General features: G+C 37.8%; 1 protein-coding gene across 1 annotated transcript in view; it reads left to right on the top strand.

The window, feature by feature from the left end:
- MYO3A (myosin IIIA) overlaps window positions 1-16,387 on the top strand; it is a 104,493-nt gene that overhangs the window by 40,992 nt on the left and 47,114 nt on the right. The window contains exons 8-15 of the mRNA XM_059869732.1: window positions 296-451; window positions 8,611-8,710; window positions 11,010-11,126; window positions 11,897-12,001; window positions 12,082-12,165; window positions 12,849-13,051; window positions 14,839-14,937; window positions 15,038-15,152. Coding sequence (XP_059725715.1) covers window positions 296-451; window positions 8,611-8,710; window positions 11,010-11,126; window positions 11,897-12,001; window positions 12,082-12,165; window positions 12,849-13,051; window positions 14,839-14,937; window positions 15,038-15,152 — 979 coding nt within the window. The remainder of the gene's footprint in view (window positions 1-295; window positions 452-8,610; window positions 8,711-11,009; window positions 11,127-11,896; window positions 12,002-12,081; window positions 12,166-12,848; window positions 13,052-14,838; window positions 14,938-15,037; window positions 15,153-16,387) is intronic.

Raw genomic sequence — 16,387 nt, 5'->3', positions numbered from 1 at the left:
TTAAAAGGCTACTTAGTAAATCCATTTGACTTCCAAGTGAGGCTCTGTATTTATACATGAAATAGCATTTCAACACCCTTGACATTTTTTTAAGTTAAAGAATATTTAGTTTTAAAATGCAATAATTTAACTTTTTGGACTCATCAATTCTGTGAAGTCATATCAGTTTTCAGTGCAGAGCTGCTTTGATTAAGACAAATATATTTATTTTGGAGTCATGAATGAACTCCAGACAAGCATTTCAAAACTTAACTGCAAACCCTCAATGATCATATGTTTTTTTCTGCCAGCACAGGTGCTTGACTAAAGATTATGAGAAGCGTCCAACAGTATCTACTCTTTTGCAGCATGATTTTATTAAGCAAATTGAAGGAAAAGAAAATGTGCTACAAAGGCAACTCATGGAATTTATTGATGTTCATCAACAAATGGGAGTCACTGAAAAGGCAAGGTAAAAGTAGCTAAAGAGTAGACCAGTTGGGTCAATTTTGATACTTTCACTGTTTCACAATGACTAGCACTCAGAGAAAGATTCAACCCTTATAACTTTAGATGGCAAAAAATGGAAAGTTTAATATTTGGGGTCCCCTGTACTGCCAGTGGAAAGAGAGAGGCATCATGATTCACATGTGGGATGAAACAATCCTTAGAAGTGCCTCCCCTTTCTTCTGTCACTCCAGATATAGTCTTAGACCCCAACTTTTAGAAATCTAAGGTTAGGTGAAGTTAATGTTTGGCATTTTCATACATTTGCGTGGTCAGCTAATGTTTAGTTTGAGCAAGTATGCTAAAAACAGCTAGTCAGGTTCTTGCAGGAATTGGATGTTTCTGACTGAAATAAGTGATAGTCCTAGCAGACCATGGTTTTGCAAACTTCAAATCCTATGTCTTCTTGAATGGAAACTTTCTTTCTTCCACTAGCATCTAAGTGATATCAATTCTGAACAAATCACTTAACACCTGATGGCTTTTATTTAAAATACTTAAAAATGTATTGGCTCAGTTTCACAATTGAAAAAACTCCATACAGTACACTCTTGTATCAGATGAGAAATGTTGTAGAAAAGTATTAAAGTACTACTGGTGTGACTGCTCCTGCTTCAAGGAAAAGCACAATGCTTTTACTTTTTTTTCTAATGGAACGTGAAATTTAAAAGACATTTTGGCATTATCATTTATGTGGAAAAAGCTTGTTAAAATCTGCCACATTTCCTTTCACACATTTAGAGTAACAATATATACAGCAGTCTTCAGTTCTAGTTCTGGAGAATTTTCTATTTACTCTATGTTTTGAAGATAATAGTAAAAATATATTTCTAAATAATTTTGATATTGAAGTTTTTTCAAATTTAACTGGATATGGGAGGACTAGTACTTTCTCTTTTCTGACATTGCAGTATAAAACTATGCATTTGGCTTATATTTAAGCTTCAGACTGGATTTATATGCTCTATATATTGCCGACTTGACATTTGCTTAATCCAGAAAGATTCTTGAGTTCAAATAAGCTTATCGGATGTCAGTGCTGAGCACTAAAACAGCAACATAATCCAGACTTTAAATAGTATTTATTTAAAAAACACAGGGAAATGATATGTGGTAAAATAAGTCCAAACCACTAGTTTATATTAATTATAATCTTGTTAGCATTTGTGATATTAGTCTTTTTAAAGCCTTAATAATTTTGAAAAAAATTGAGCTTCCAGTCAATTAGATATTGTGGCTTTTTTACCCATTTTAGAGAACTCACTTTTGTTTTCATATTCTTTTTTTTTCCAAACCTTTATTTTTTTCATGTGAATTCTGCATAAAGCAAACAACATTAATTTTTTTTTTCTGTACAATACAAACATAAAGAAAGTGGCCCAGTTTGCATGTGTACAAAGCACTCAGGTGGTACAAGAACAGGATGATCTACTGGTATTTTCTCTGTCCTGTTTCAACTGTGTTTTATAAGCTGATGGCTCTTCATGAGAACTAAAATTTAAGGGAATATATTACCATGTGATGAAGTTAACTATTCTTTTATAGTTGATCAAGTGTAACTTTTATGTCAAATTTCCCAAAAGAAAACAGAATTTTCTCTTTCAAAATAATAATAAATAAATAAATAAATTCTTACCCGAATCTGTGCAAAAAATGTACTTATTTAATTCAGAGTGTAATTTAAATGGCATGGTTAAAATTAGCATAGCCCATATTTCAGTTTAGCAGTTTAAAATACTAAGCATTAGTAGTAGTAGTAGTAGAGAAGTATTAAAGTAGTAGTAGTAGTAGTAAAATAAGTAGTATTTCCAACCTAAATGATTTTGTGATTGTGTAATTTTGTGAAATACGCTGTAAGACTGTCTACAGAATGGCATTTGTGGTTTTTTTCTGCTGTGAATGATAAGAGATTATACAAAGGTCTTTAAATTCAGTAGTTAAGCTTTTTTAAAAGTCTTTTATTACTAATCATATGTATCTTCTGACCTTTAATCTGCACAAAGCAAATGGTGTTAAAATCAGTGTCTGTGCAGAAGTACCATGTAAATCTGATTTGAAATCAAGACATAAGCCTTATAGTGACAAGTCCCCTGGAAGAGCTGCTCTTTTCTTGTTTATGCTATTCTGGCACTGTTTTTACAGTGATGTGTTTGGGTCCTACTGTGAAATTTCTGAACTTTCAGCAGTTGCTGGCAACTTTTCTTGTAAAACTTCTTCCTGATCTCGAACTCACACTCACTCAGTCCCTAATTTGAAGGCATAACTTTCCTCCTTGACAATGGGAGTGACAGTGGGAGGCAGGTAGTTTAAGGGGTTAAAGATCTTTTTCTTCTCCTGAGGGAAGAAATTCTGCTACCTGTATTGTGTTGTATAAATAGGCATTGGAATATAAAGTCAATAAACTTTGTAAGTTCAGTTAAAGCTGAAAATTAGGAATCCAGTTATTTTCTTTGTATGTGTTTATTCTCCTCATCAAATTTAATTCATTAATTGCAGGTTTGTACTTCAAAAGAAAAAAAAAACAATTAGTAGCTGAGGTCCAGCCACTAGGTTTTATTGTGTGCACTATTTCTGTTTTCACTCAAAATCAATTCACCTTCTTAGCCCGTTGGGCTGAGGTGCAGTTTGGTTCTGACTGCTTTCTGCAGCAGTAGTGTGTTGATGTGCTTGTGATCTTCCCTTGCTGTTTGCTGAATGTGCAGTTGATACAGCTCAAAAAGAAAATCTTATTACATTATATCACATTCTCATGTGAGAGGTGATATATCACATGTGATATGTGTGTGAGAATGTGATATATCACATTCTCATTCTGCTAGATTTTTTTGCAGAGGGCCTTACCCTCAGATCCTGTCCTTGTGTGTGCTCAGGAAGGATGTGAAATCTCTAAGCACAGAGAGGAGCCACCCTGAAGTCTCTCCCATTGGCACCGTTGTTCCTGAGGTATAGTCTAACACTGAGGAGTCACTGAGTCATGAGGGCCTTCAGAACCTTCCCAGTGTTGTTATTCTAGTGAAGAGGAACCAAGGATTAGGTCCTGCATTGTACTGCATCCTCTCAAGAGATGGAAACCAGAGAAACAATGAGAGGAAGAGAGCCCACCAACCACCTGACTAACCAGAGAAATCTCAATTAACACTGATAAAACTTCAGATAGAAATGTGCCACAGCCTGTCTCCAGGTTTCATCCAAGTGATAGAAGGTAATAGTGGTTTTTCAGTAGCCTTTGAGCAGCGTTGTAGCACTAGAATATCTTGTGCTACTCAAGACTCAAAAAAGCATGAATATTAGCAGTCAGCTTCATTGAAAATTCTACTTTTTTACTTTGAGCAAATGCAGTATATTTTTTTCTAAGATAATAATTTTTTATGCTACAAATATCTATTTGCAACCTAACCTTTGCTAACTCAGAACTCAGGTTGAAATGACAATGGGAATAGCAGGAGAAAATATCCCTTGATACATGAACATTTTCCCATATCATCCTGATTGTAACATCTTTAAAATCTGCTGCTGGGAATGATATATGAGCTATATATTAAATATGCTGTATGAGATATTCTTATATGGGCTAAATTCACGTTAGAAAAGAGGTGAAGCAGGCAGAGGTGCATACTAAGTGCAATTAATTTTGGTGGGTTTTTTGTGAGAGTCACTTTCAGGACAGGGTCCCTGAGCTTGACAAAGGCTTTCAGTATAGCAGTATAGCTGTTTAAATTTATAATTAGTGATGAAAATAGTTATTAAAAATGAATACTGCAGCATATACCCCAAAACAGTTCTAAAAATACACTTCTTGCTAGGCTAAAAGAGGGAAAAATCCCTGCATTGTAAAGAATTTTACTCTGCAACAGAAATAGCTGTCTTTGAAACAACCTTCAGGACTGTCTCATCTACACCTGACAGTCAGGCTTGTAAGACTCTTATCTCGAATTGTTCGGCTGTCTTCTTCTTGACTGCTTTTACAATAATCTCTGCAGAAATATGCAATGATTAGTACATTGTGTATTTCCTGGGAATTGTGAGTCATTCCAGAAATGAGCTGTACATATGAGGGGCATTCAGTGCACCTAGATTTCAGCAAATGACTCTGGTCCCCAGATTAAGAGTTTTCTTTATATACTCTCTGATTAATTATGGGAAAGAGACCTATTCTACTGCAAAATGATGCAAAGTTTTGGGTGACCTGAATTATTTTCTTAGGAGTTTGTCCTCCTGTATTGGCCATATAGGGTTGGCACTGAAATCAGTAACAGAGTCCTAAACAGTTCCTCTGGGAGCAAAGGCCTTAGAATAAGCAGATCTCCAATCCCATAGCTAAAACACATCTCTATATCTGAATAATGTTCTTCTCTATAACATAATGGACCACAGCAATGCCTGAATTCAGAACTCTTCAGGAAAAATGCTCTGCAAGTGGTACTTTACTGTTGTGCCAGTCCACTTGCTCAGCAACTCATTTCTCCTGGAGGTGGGACACTTCAGCAGGCATTTCACCCATGGAGCTTCCCCTTTATCCTCTCGATATGGCCCTGAGCACAGGGCCTGGGCCTGATTCATGAGGAGCTAATCCCAAAGAGTCCTTCTAGACATCTCCTGTTTGCTCAGTTAAGAACACATACTTCCCCCTGAAATTTTTCAGGGATGCAGCTATTTCTTGAGGCTGTCATGAAGGAATAATAATCGGCTTTGTTTACAGGTCATGGAAAAGCAGCACAAGCTTTGTCAAACAGATTGTGAAGAGCTGGGCACAGGCCACCTCGGAATCAAAAGCCCCATAGCTCTGCAGGGCAGCAGTGTGCTCTCAAACATTGCATAAGCTGCAGCACAGCTCCCTGAGACTGCAGCCTGTAGTCTCAGTGCTGTCAATCATTTAAATACAGAGGGGAACACAGGTTTGTCTGCAAAGCATTGTGTAGATGCAGCTGGAGGCTTATCACTGAAGTGTTACACTTTCTAAAGTCAGATACAGATTTTTCATAGATAGCAGGCTGTAGTTTTATTTAGGCAGATTTCACAAGATATATCTGTGAAGAAAAAAATTTGATTTTAAGTGTGAATTAATACTGCTTTGTTCAACCTCCAGAGGAATAGATTCACAGGCAATGACGGATTCTGTGGAGGTTTCTCTGTGTTGGGTCTTTGTCATTTTACTGCTGTTTGTAACTGCTGGGAGGTGTACAGCTGTTTCCACCTTCACCTTACAAAAACCTCATAATTTTTAGTTTCTTCTGTACACTCAGACTAAGGCCAGCCCTTTTACTGTCACTTCTTAGTCTGTAGATGATTCTCCAACCAGTTTAGGCAGAGAGTTCAGCAGGGCATCATGAGTCACACTTTCCTTTTCATGGTATTTTTGGAACTATCAGAAATCTTTTAAATACATTCTGACAATTTGAAGAAGAAAAGCTGCCGTTGCCTCATTTTGATTTAACTGAATCTTGAAAGATAAGTTGGGGGAGGGGAGCATTGATGTGAAAGAGAATGCACAGAAACAATGCTGCCTTGACTCATTTTCTTGTCCTTTACTGCACTGAAGTTTCTGGCCTTTAGCTGCCTGAATTGCTTGTTGGGCATGCTTGTAAAATCCAATGCCTCCAATATATTTTTGAGCAGAACAGAGATACATGGTTATTTCAGTTCACAATGTCTATGTGCATGATCTTAATGAAACTTCAGCACTGATGTGGGTTTTTTTAAGTGGTTGGAGTGAAGCAGTATAACTGCCCTTGAGGGGTCTGTGCCCTTTGACAGCAAAGGAAAAATATTGTGTTCTGCAAATCTGCCACTCTTATGTACTCTGGAGAATGGAGAATATAATCTAGCCCAACAAGCGCTAGTGTTCTCATAATGTCAGCTGAGGAGGATTACAGGAGGATCGATTTTATGTAATTAAACTTCCCTGGCATACACAGAGATCTGTTTCCTTAAAAGAAAAAAAAAATAGAAAAAGAAAAATGTTCATGACTTGAGCATTCTCATCCCTTTCTGCACAGCAATTGTTAGTTTCTGACATTAAATGAAAAATGGTAATTGAAACTAATCCTGGGAAATACCACTCTGTCACTGATATGCAGTTACATTTAAGGATCTAACATATAATAAAAAAAAATGTGTTCAATGTGTAACAGTTCCACCAGAAATGGAAAGCAAAGCTTGACAGATGCTTTGTTTTGGGTCTTTCTTCAACAACAGAAAAAATAGTACAGTGGAGCTTGACATAGTCCTGCAATTCCCACATCTTTCCCTTGTGTGCATATTGATAGCTCTCTCTGAAAGTCACACTGATATTAGATGCACCTTCTGGACACAAAATGACCTTCATACAAGTACAAAGGAAGAATTGTCTCAACTGTTCAAATTTAACTTTTTTCAAATGAAACTTTTAAAAAGAGGTATAAATAGGAGTGTGAATTATAGAGGGTAGGATGTTGTCTGCACCTCTGACTTTGAATTTAGTAATGTCCTTTAGCTGCTAAATTCAAATCAAACAGCAGCAGATCATGCAAGGCTGAGGAGTTAATTTAAATCTTTTTATTACCACCTTCTCTTTAATAGTACTAAAAGTGGTCTCATACTGTTGTTGGAAGGACAGTACTATCAGGACAGCTCTCATGGTAAAACTGGATTCCAAAGGAAAGAGAAGAATAGGTCAAACCTAGGGTAATGTAGATCCTGTCAATCCTTTGGTTCATTTTTGCTTCCTGGTCACTTAGCCTCCTCACCGGACACTGTGCTGCAATTTTGGTACAGAAACTGTGAAACTATGGTAGCTCTTGCAAGGAAGTCTTACATATTTGTGTCTTGATATTAAAATTGCAGAATTAGTCAGCTGTCAGGTGTGAAGCTCCTGCCTTTGCATTGTGGACAATTAAAAAACTCTAGTGGTATCTGGCAGTGTATAAAGGAGGAATAAACTGGCACCAGGATGAGAACAGGTCCTTCTGTCATCCTCAGGGAATGATTGTTGGAGACAAGAAAAATTTAAAGTGATAGATGAAGTGCTCTCTGGTCTGGATTTCCATCATTCAGATTGTGAGTTTGGGAGGGCATCATTTGCCCATTTCTTCCAGTCCCTTTTCAGTCCTGGCAGATAGTTATTGGTATTTGATGGTTATTGGATAGTTATTGCCACCAGTGGCATCAAAGGGAGTGAGTCATATCAGAAGATCAGATTTACTGAATAGTTTCCCTGTGCTTGTGCCTTATTACATATCTGAGCTTGATTTAGTCTGTAACTCTGCTGTTACTTATCCAGTTTCTCTTTCCCTTATTTTCCCTCATCTTATAAAAAAGTATAACTAATATGAATTGTAAACCTTGCATTCTCTGCTGCGTTTGCTCTATTTAGCAATGCCTTTACTCTTGGGTAAAAAATGATCCAAGTCTCTGGGAATTTTCTTGCTAATTAAAATATGGATGCATAAAGTTGGATTTATGGTTTGATTGAAGGAGAAAAGAAATCTAAGACAAATTTAAAGTTAAACTTGAAGCTTAAGCCTGCTAAGAAAGATATTTGAAATTTTGTTTCCTTCTCATGTATGACTTTTTCTCCTAGCAAGTCCAAGAAAATTTAGTCAAGATGTGTTTCACTTACCCCGGTGGTTCTGTAGCACTTGCTCTATAGTGTGGTCATCTCAGCCAGACTTTAGAGCACTGTCATTGCTAAGCTAGAAATGTTTCTGTCCTGAGTGCTTTGTCTGCATCATCTTTGCTGTACTATTTCCTCATACACCCCTGGTTTTGTCCTATACATAACTGTTAGCAAGATCTTTTTGCATGTTGGTGCCAGAGTTTCAGTCTTACATGCTTTATAAATATGTTCTATTTTTTTACTTGTTTTGCCAAGCTCCTGTCTTATAGCTGATGTAGGGGAGTGATCTAAGCAGAGATCTATAGAGTGACAAAGTTCTTCATGGTTGCAGTTCTGGGATCAAATCATAGCTTTTGAACTGTCAGGTGTGCTGTGCCAAGAAGTTGACTTCTGTATTGCTTTTCAAACACTTGTGTGTTTAAATTCAGAACAATGGAAAGCTAGAATGTTTTGGCCTTCAAGATGGTTGCAGATGCAAGATCTGCTCTGTGTTTCCTTATGTCAAAAGATTGTATCTCTTTCTTTTCTAGATTTGAACGTATTCACACAAAGAAGGGGAACTACAGTAAGTCACTAGTTTCAAACCAAGAAGAGGTAGATGATTTAGCAACCTTGGAGGTACTGGATGAGGTAAGAACCTCTTTTTTCATGTTTTCCTGAAGAGGAGTAATCACATATTAAATCACAATGGTGTGCTGTTGATTTTCAAATTCAACTATATTGTCACACTTCAGTTGTGTAAGTGTACAATGACATTTCACCACTTTATGCCAAATATTGTAGACAAGATTTACTGTGTCAGAAAGGTTCTAACTCAAAGCTAAAACAATCTCTGGAGTTACAGCCATAGATCAAACAATATTGTAACACCATTGACTAAACAGGATTTCCATCGCTGGATTTTATTACAGCTGAGTATCCAGTTTGCAATGGTGTGTTAACCTGAAATTGGTCTGAGTCCAAGACCTTCCGTCGCTGTTGCCTGAGCACCTAGAGTTGCCTTAACCTAGATCACCTTACTCTCCCAGACTAGGTTCTCACTGACTTACTTTGGTGGGGTAGTGCATGAGGGTCAATTTATGTCAGCTGAGCCTCTCATCTGTCAATGCCTGCTGGTGAAACTTTGACCAAATTACTGAGACAAATACCGCTGGTTTGTCAAAGTTCAAAAATTAGTCCACTGGGTGCAGGGAAACATGGTATAAGGGAGGGAGGATGTCTGCTGTGTTTATGCTTTAAGCTTCAAAACCAGAAAGAAGAATCAGACTGCAGCACATTATCTGCAGGTCTTGGAGGCCATCAGTGGTTGTAAACAAACTGTCATTCTTCATCTACTGGGCTGTGCATAGACTATAATTCACATTCTCTTATCTGTAAAACTTCTCTGGTCTATTGTACCTTTGTCAGTCCAGAATATTCATTGTGGCACTTGAGCTGGTAAACTGTATCATGCTGACAGCTCACAGAACATCTTCTATCTACCCAAGAGCTTTGTTATAGTAGCTTGATGTTTAGTTAATTGTAATTGAACTAACCCAAAATTCATCTACTGGACAAAGTTCAGGTTTAAGCATTTTTTTAGTATTGAGAAGAGTAAGACTGTTGTGGGGTTTTTTTTTATCTTTTACTATGATACATATAAACAATCCAAGTTAAAGAGATTTCATTGCACAAAAAAAACCAGACTAACTGGAATATATCCCATCTCCTCAGAGATAGAGCATTCTCATGGAAGTCCTCAGGAAGCCTCTGTCTAAATGCATTGTTTCACTATGTCGTGTTACTAAATCAAATCCAATTTAAAACCACTTTCACATATGAATGGCAGCTTCTCAGAGCTGTATTTTTTCTTCCACTCAATTTTTTCTTCCAATTTAGATAGCCCCATCATCAGAGCAAGACAAGAGACCTTCTTTCTATTGGTGCAATAAATAATTTCAAGGGGAGAAGTTCCCCTAAAATAATTCTGTAATGTGAATCTGTTTTGGCAAAAAGGAAAGAGAGCATTCAAAACCAAAAAGCTTATCAAGGCAATCAAACACCAAGATTTTCTCCTAATGTTTTCTCATGAAGGAAATATAGCTTCTGCAGTTGTTGAGAATTCAGCTGGTAAGTGTATTAAACAGGACACAGTGTACAACACTGTGAATAGATAGATGAGGAAGGAAAGCAATTCCTTCTGTAGTCGTCTGCTGCCAGTTGGTCTGTTCCAGTGGGAGCCTAAATATTTTTACATGTACCCCAGATTAGTCTCAAGGCTGGTTGAATTTCTTCATTCAGCTCTGTTGCCTGTTTTGATTGGAAACCTAACCAGGCACTTTATAGACCCAGCTGTGTACGCAGAAGAAGCTGAGGGAAATTACATCAAGAAGTTTGAATGCCACTAATGGGCCCTTCCTTTTTCTTGGTTCAGGGGGAGCTGGCTCTGCAATAGCAAAGAACAATCACAGCAGAGACTGTTTGTTAATAGGGAAGGATGCCTCATTGTTTACATTAATGGGAAGAAAACATCTGTTGAACATCTGTGTTGTATCAGAACTGAGAGTAATGTTACAGCAGCTGTAATGGCAGTTATGGACTCAATGAAAAGGCTCTTGCTTGATAAGTTACATGAAACTTTAGCAGTAGAAATGTAGACAAGACTGTCTCATGGAAACCTCTAATGAACTGAATGAAAGGAGTACTTAAGTACTTTTTCTACAGCCAGTTGAGGATCTGTAAGTATGTATTGTTCAAAGTAAGACAAAAAATTAGAAATGCCAGTGTGTTTGAAAATATTACTTACTTTCGATCATGATCCATTGTACTCCTGTCTATAAATACCTTTCCTACCTATCCTCACCCATTGAAACTATATAAATATTTTATACATTTTCCTAACATTCTTTTCCCCCCATGTGATTCATGGTTCCTGTTCCCTCTCTCTCAGAACACGGTAACGGAGCAGTTGCAGAAGGGTTACGCCAAGGACCAGATCTACACATACGTTGGGGACATTCTCATCGCTGTCAATCCATTTCGGAACATAGATATTTATTCTTCACAGGTGTGAAAATTTAGGTTTTATTATTTTAAACTAGCACCAAATTCCACTAAAATATAAATATTTGCATTAACTATAAAGCCAGACCATTATTGAGATTTATTTTAGCTTACTCTGAATAATGGAATTACCAGTAGAGATGTTCTTTCAAGTGCACATTGACACAAATTCTTAAGACTTGCTGAATTTCAGCACAGAAATGAGAAACTTCAAAATAATTAATTTCTAGTGTCTTTATGTCTACAATGTAGATCATGCACATAGCAATCCTGTAAAATGTTAACTTCTGTGAATCTGTCTCCTTATTATACAAAAGGGAATTTGTCTCCCTGTTAGACAAAAGGGGAAAGATATTAAAGTCTGATCATACAATAATTTGGGGTTATTAATTATGAGATACTACAGCTACAGAAAAGATTTCAAGTTTTAACATTGATACCATGCAGAGACAGTAATAGGAAGGGAAGTACAAATAAATTTAAATAAGTTGGAACAATGATGTCTGACAGCAGTAAATTTTCTCCTAATAAATTGAGTTTCATAATGTAATTAGGGCTAAAATTATAGAAAATTGCACATCATTTTTTAGCAGGTCTTATAGTCCAAAGTACGTAGAGATTCATGGTATAGTGAGTGCAGTAACAGCTCCCTCAGAAAACATCACTGCTGGAAACCTCAGCATGCTGTACACTAATCTAAAAATAAAACCAAACTTAAAAAAAAAAAATGTTTTTAAAGGGCAGTGATAATGCTTTTGTTTTTCTTACACTTAGCATTCCAAACTGTATATTGGAGCCAAACGGACTGCCAACCCTCCTCACATTTTTGCTGTTGCTGACATAGGCTATCAGTCCATGGTGACATACAACTCTGATCAGGTATGGATGAGGTGTCTAATTACATCCTCTGCCAGGCTGAGACATGTGTGATGAGCTCAGTCTTGTTCTGTTCTCTGCAGTGTATTGTTATTTCTGGAGAAAGTGGAGCTGGCAAGACGCAAAGTGCCCATCTGCTGGTTCAGCAGCTCACTATCCTCGGCAAGGTAAGTGGCAGAGGGATTGTCTCTGTAAGGCTTTAAGGCTTTGCTGTCCTGGGTCTAAAGGGCTGAACCTATAGACAGGGCATTGGTTGTGGGGTGAGACTGTTACCAAAGAACATTTTCCAAAGAACATTAGAACCTGATGCTCATCTATCTACTCCTTCCTCCCTCCAAGGGTCACTTGGAAATATGCTGGGGTTTCCACAACAAAAAGTACCCACTGCAGTGAGGGCTGTGACTTAAGTCAGATCCCTTCAAGTCACCCAAGCAGTAGTAAATAAGATCCTTTTCTTGCTTCTCATCCTTCCACAACCAGATTGCTTTCACCAATGTATTGGTAGGGTGCAGTGGAGCAGTAACCAGATAGTAACAAAGATTCTAAAAGCAGATTGGCCATCTCAGAGCCACAACACCATAGAAATTAATTTATAGTGTTGTTATCATTATGTGAGTTATTTTCTAAGGATTGCTGTATTCTGACAGATTTCATTATATATATATATATATATATATATATATAATATATATATATATATGTGCCTTTTTCTCCATGTAATTTCCATGGGAATAGCTGCTCTGATTATGTCACACTTCACAATACCAGTGAGAAGATTAAAGGAACGCCTAAAAATGCATGAATTTGAATAAACACTGATAATTTGAAGCAATATCTTTTTAATATCCAGGCTAATAACAGGACTCTGCAGGAGAAGATTCTCCAGGTGAACAACCTTGTAGAAGCATTTGGGAATGCAGGCACTATCATCAATGATAATTCAAGCAGATTTGGAAAATACTTGGAAATGAAATTTACTTGTGGTGGCACTGTAGTAGGAGCTCAGATTTCAGAGTACCTCCTTGAAAAATCCAGAGTTGTCCACCAGGCAGTGTAAGTATGAAAGTTGTATTTGACCTAATTTGGGGATTACAGAGTAGGCCTATGATGCAGGAAATCGCCTTCAAAACACAAAGATGAATGAGGTACCGGGATGTTTTTCCTTAAAAGTTGCGTATTAATGGCTTATGAATCTGTAAACTAGCTGAAAACTACTCCAGATTTTTTTTTCATTGCCTCCTGGGTTATTTGAAGAAATCTTATAAAAATGTCCATGTGATATATAAAAAAAGGAATGTGCAAAGAATTAAAAACTTACTAATAGTTCAGGTATTCATTTCATTGTGGGATTTTGGAGTATTGTGTTAAGTGTATCACTTGGATTTACTTCCTCTAAATTTCCTGTAGTATTGTAGCTTATTTCTTTGTTTCTTTGGTCGTTTTCCATTTTGGAATGTATAGTAGGATTTGTTTATAGAGGATTATGGGTCAAAGATCCCTGCCAAGAAGGACTTGGGGGTGCTGGTGGATGAGAGGCTGGACATGACCCAGCAATGTGCCCTCCCAGCTCAGAGAGCCAAACATGCACTGGGCTGCATCAAAAGGAGCATGGGCAGCTGGTCAGGGGGGAATCTGCCTCTCTACCCTGCTCTGGTGAGATCCCATCTGCAGTGCTGCATCCAGCTCTGGAGTCCCCACTACAGGAAATCTGGACCTGTTAGAGAAATTCCATAGAAGGCCACCAAGATTATTAGAGGGATGGAGCACCTCTACTACAAGGAATGGCCGAGAAAATTGGGATTTTTCAGCCTGGACAAGAGAAGGCTTTGGGGTGACCAAATTGCTGCCTTCCTGAAGGAAGCCTGCAAAAAAGGTGGAGAGAGACTTTTTTGCAAGAACATGTAGTGACAGGATAAGGGGCAATAGATTTAAACTGAGAGACAGTAGGTTTAGATTAGATTTTAGAAAGAAATTCTTTAGTGTGAGGGTGGTTAGGCACTAAAACAAGTTGCCCAGAGAAGCTGATGATGCCTCATCCCTGGAAGTGTTCAAAGCCAGGCTGGATGGGTCTCTGAGCAACCCAGTCCCTGCCCATGACAGGGGAGTTGAAAGTAGATGATCCTTAAGATCCCTCCCAGCCCAAGCCATTCTCTGGTTCTATGATCTAATGGTGCCCCTGAGACATAGACCTAAGCTCATGCACAAAGCAGGAGTTTGAACACAATTCCTTTTTCAATAAGGACTGACTTGGGCATCTCAGGGCTCAGTCATGGCTGCAAATTTTCACCTCATTTTTTCTCATAAGGAGCACAGGAACCTTGAATAAGTAATAAACCTCTGTCCTAGGTTTGGACATGTAGCTTCTAGGCAAAGCATGCCAAGTCGTAAGGCTGTTTTGCTGAATGTCTGCTTCTTGGCTCAGGGCTAAAAGACACAACAGACCTACTGCATTCAGTGAACCAAGTGTACTGTTCCCCACTTCTCTCCCACTGTCAGAAGGTTTTTTAAAATAACTGGAGTTAAGCAATCCATTGAGTGTGGGTGGTTCCTTGTGAGGAACGTACAAGATCTCATAGAGGATCTACCAATTGCATCAAGGGCAGAGCAGCACTGAGCTGCTTTAGCACTGAGCAGCCACCATGGCAGTGTCAGGACAAACACACAATGGCATGAAAAGGCTGTTCACAGGAAGTTCTGTAATAAAGCTTCTTTCAGAATCCTCTATCACTTTGTGTGAGTCTTGCCTGTTATTAAAGTAACATTTAATAATAGTATGTGTGACATTAATAAATGTAGCATGGTTCTATTGCTAAATCAATTTGCTGTTTTTGTTGTTTCAGAGGAGAGAAAAATTTTCATATTTTTTATTATATTTATGCTGGTCTCGCAGAAAAGAAAAAACTGGCACATTATAAGCTGCCAGAATATAGACCTCCCAGGTAATGCAGTTTATTTTTGCATAAATTGATTACTAAGAAACGCAGTGTTGAATTCTCAGCCTCGTTTACATTCTAACCCTGTATCCATCAACTCTTTCAGATATCTGCAAAACGATCATTTCAGAATAGTGCAAGATTTCATGAACAATAGCTTTTATAAGTCTCAGTTTGAATTAATAGAACAGTGCTTCAAAGTCATAGGTTTTACACTGGAGGTGAGTGCTGATAACCCTTTTCGTTTGTGAACTTCACCAGCTACCCTAATCAGGAAAAGCTTATATGAAGCATTCAAATCTCCCTTGTTCCTTTAGCATATTGTGTTTGTGTTTTAGGATGTGTTTGTGTTTTAGGATCTTGCATGGTCAAGTTACTGTTATATAGTAACATTTAAATTTTTAAGGTTTCAAGGCATTGGTAAAGCAATAAAATTATATTAGCCAACAAGGCTTTGAAATCAGTGAACAAAGCACAGCTGAGTAAATTGGGGGGGGGGGGGGGGAGATTTTAACAAATTTAATGCATAGAAAATTATGTTGTAACTGTTTATTAGCCAATAATTTTAGGCCTGTGAATATGAGCCTCATCTCAGTTTTAAGAGGAAGTCCATGGTGAGACATTTAAAAATTCATTGTGCCGATCTGAGTATTGATGAACTCAATACATTTTCAGCTCTGGGGATAAAGTTGAATGAAGTTCTTACATCCCTTTGGAGATGACTCTCATCACTAAACAGTAACTGAACCCATTTTTTTTTTATAATCTCGTATCGTTGCTCAGCTAGCTGTTAAACTCCTCTCCCCAGTCTGTCTTTGGTAGAATTAAAACTAAAAAAGGACTGGATTTATAAAGGAAAGAAATCCCATCCTGTGACCTAATTTTGCCTTACGAGAAGTGGTCACCTGTTTTGTTCCTCCAGAGTCACTTTGCAGTAGGTTGTAGTAGCAGTGGCATTCACAATCTCTTTCTTCTCTACATGTTATTCACAGCTTCATTTAATAATATCGCACCTTTACTATCACATCCTTTCACTTGTGCTTTCACCTTTCCAGAAGCAGCATGAAAGGACATTTGTGGTTCAGCACTGGTAGCAGTTTTGTCACAGCACCAGAGACCTTGATAAGTCCTAATTTAAAGCATGAAAAGCAGAAAGTCTGTTTTTGTTTCCAGCTCTTTTGTTCACTTGGATGGGTGGAAACAATAATTTTGATCATCCAAAAGAGGCCTTCCTTGTACATTGAAGATCCAGTTAGAGCCAGGTCACTGGCTGCATTGTGCAGTTCTAGCATGGATCTTCACTTGATTAACTCAGCAAGCCACTGGGAGCTGAATCTGTGAAGAATTATCTACCTGTAGAACCTTACAGCTTCAGAAGCAGACTGAGTGCCATAGACTACCTGCTTGTGGCTGCTTGTCAGCCCCAGCCATGTCAGCCTGCCTTGCATCCTCCTCA

This window comes from Haemorhous mexicanus, chromosome 1, assembly GCF_027477595.1.
Source record: "Haemorhous mexicanus isolate bHaeMex1 chromosome 1, bHaeMex1.pri, whole genome shotgun sequence".
NCBI classification, from domain to species: domain Eukaryota; kingdom Metazoa; phylum Chordata; class Aves; order Passeriformes; family Fringillidae; genus Haemorhous; species Haemorhous mexicanus.
Note: the sequence above shows the minus strand (reverse complement) of the source record. Positions and strands in the feature narration are given on the sequence as shown.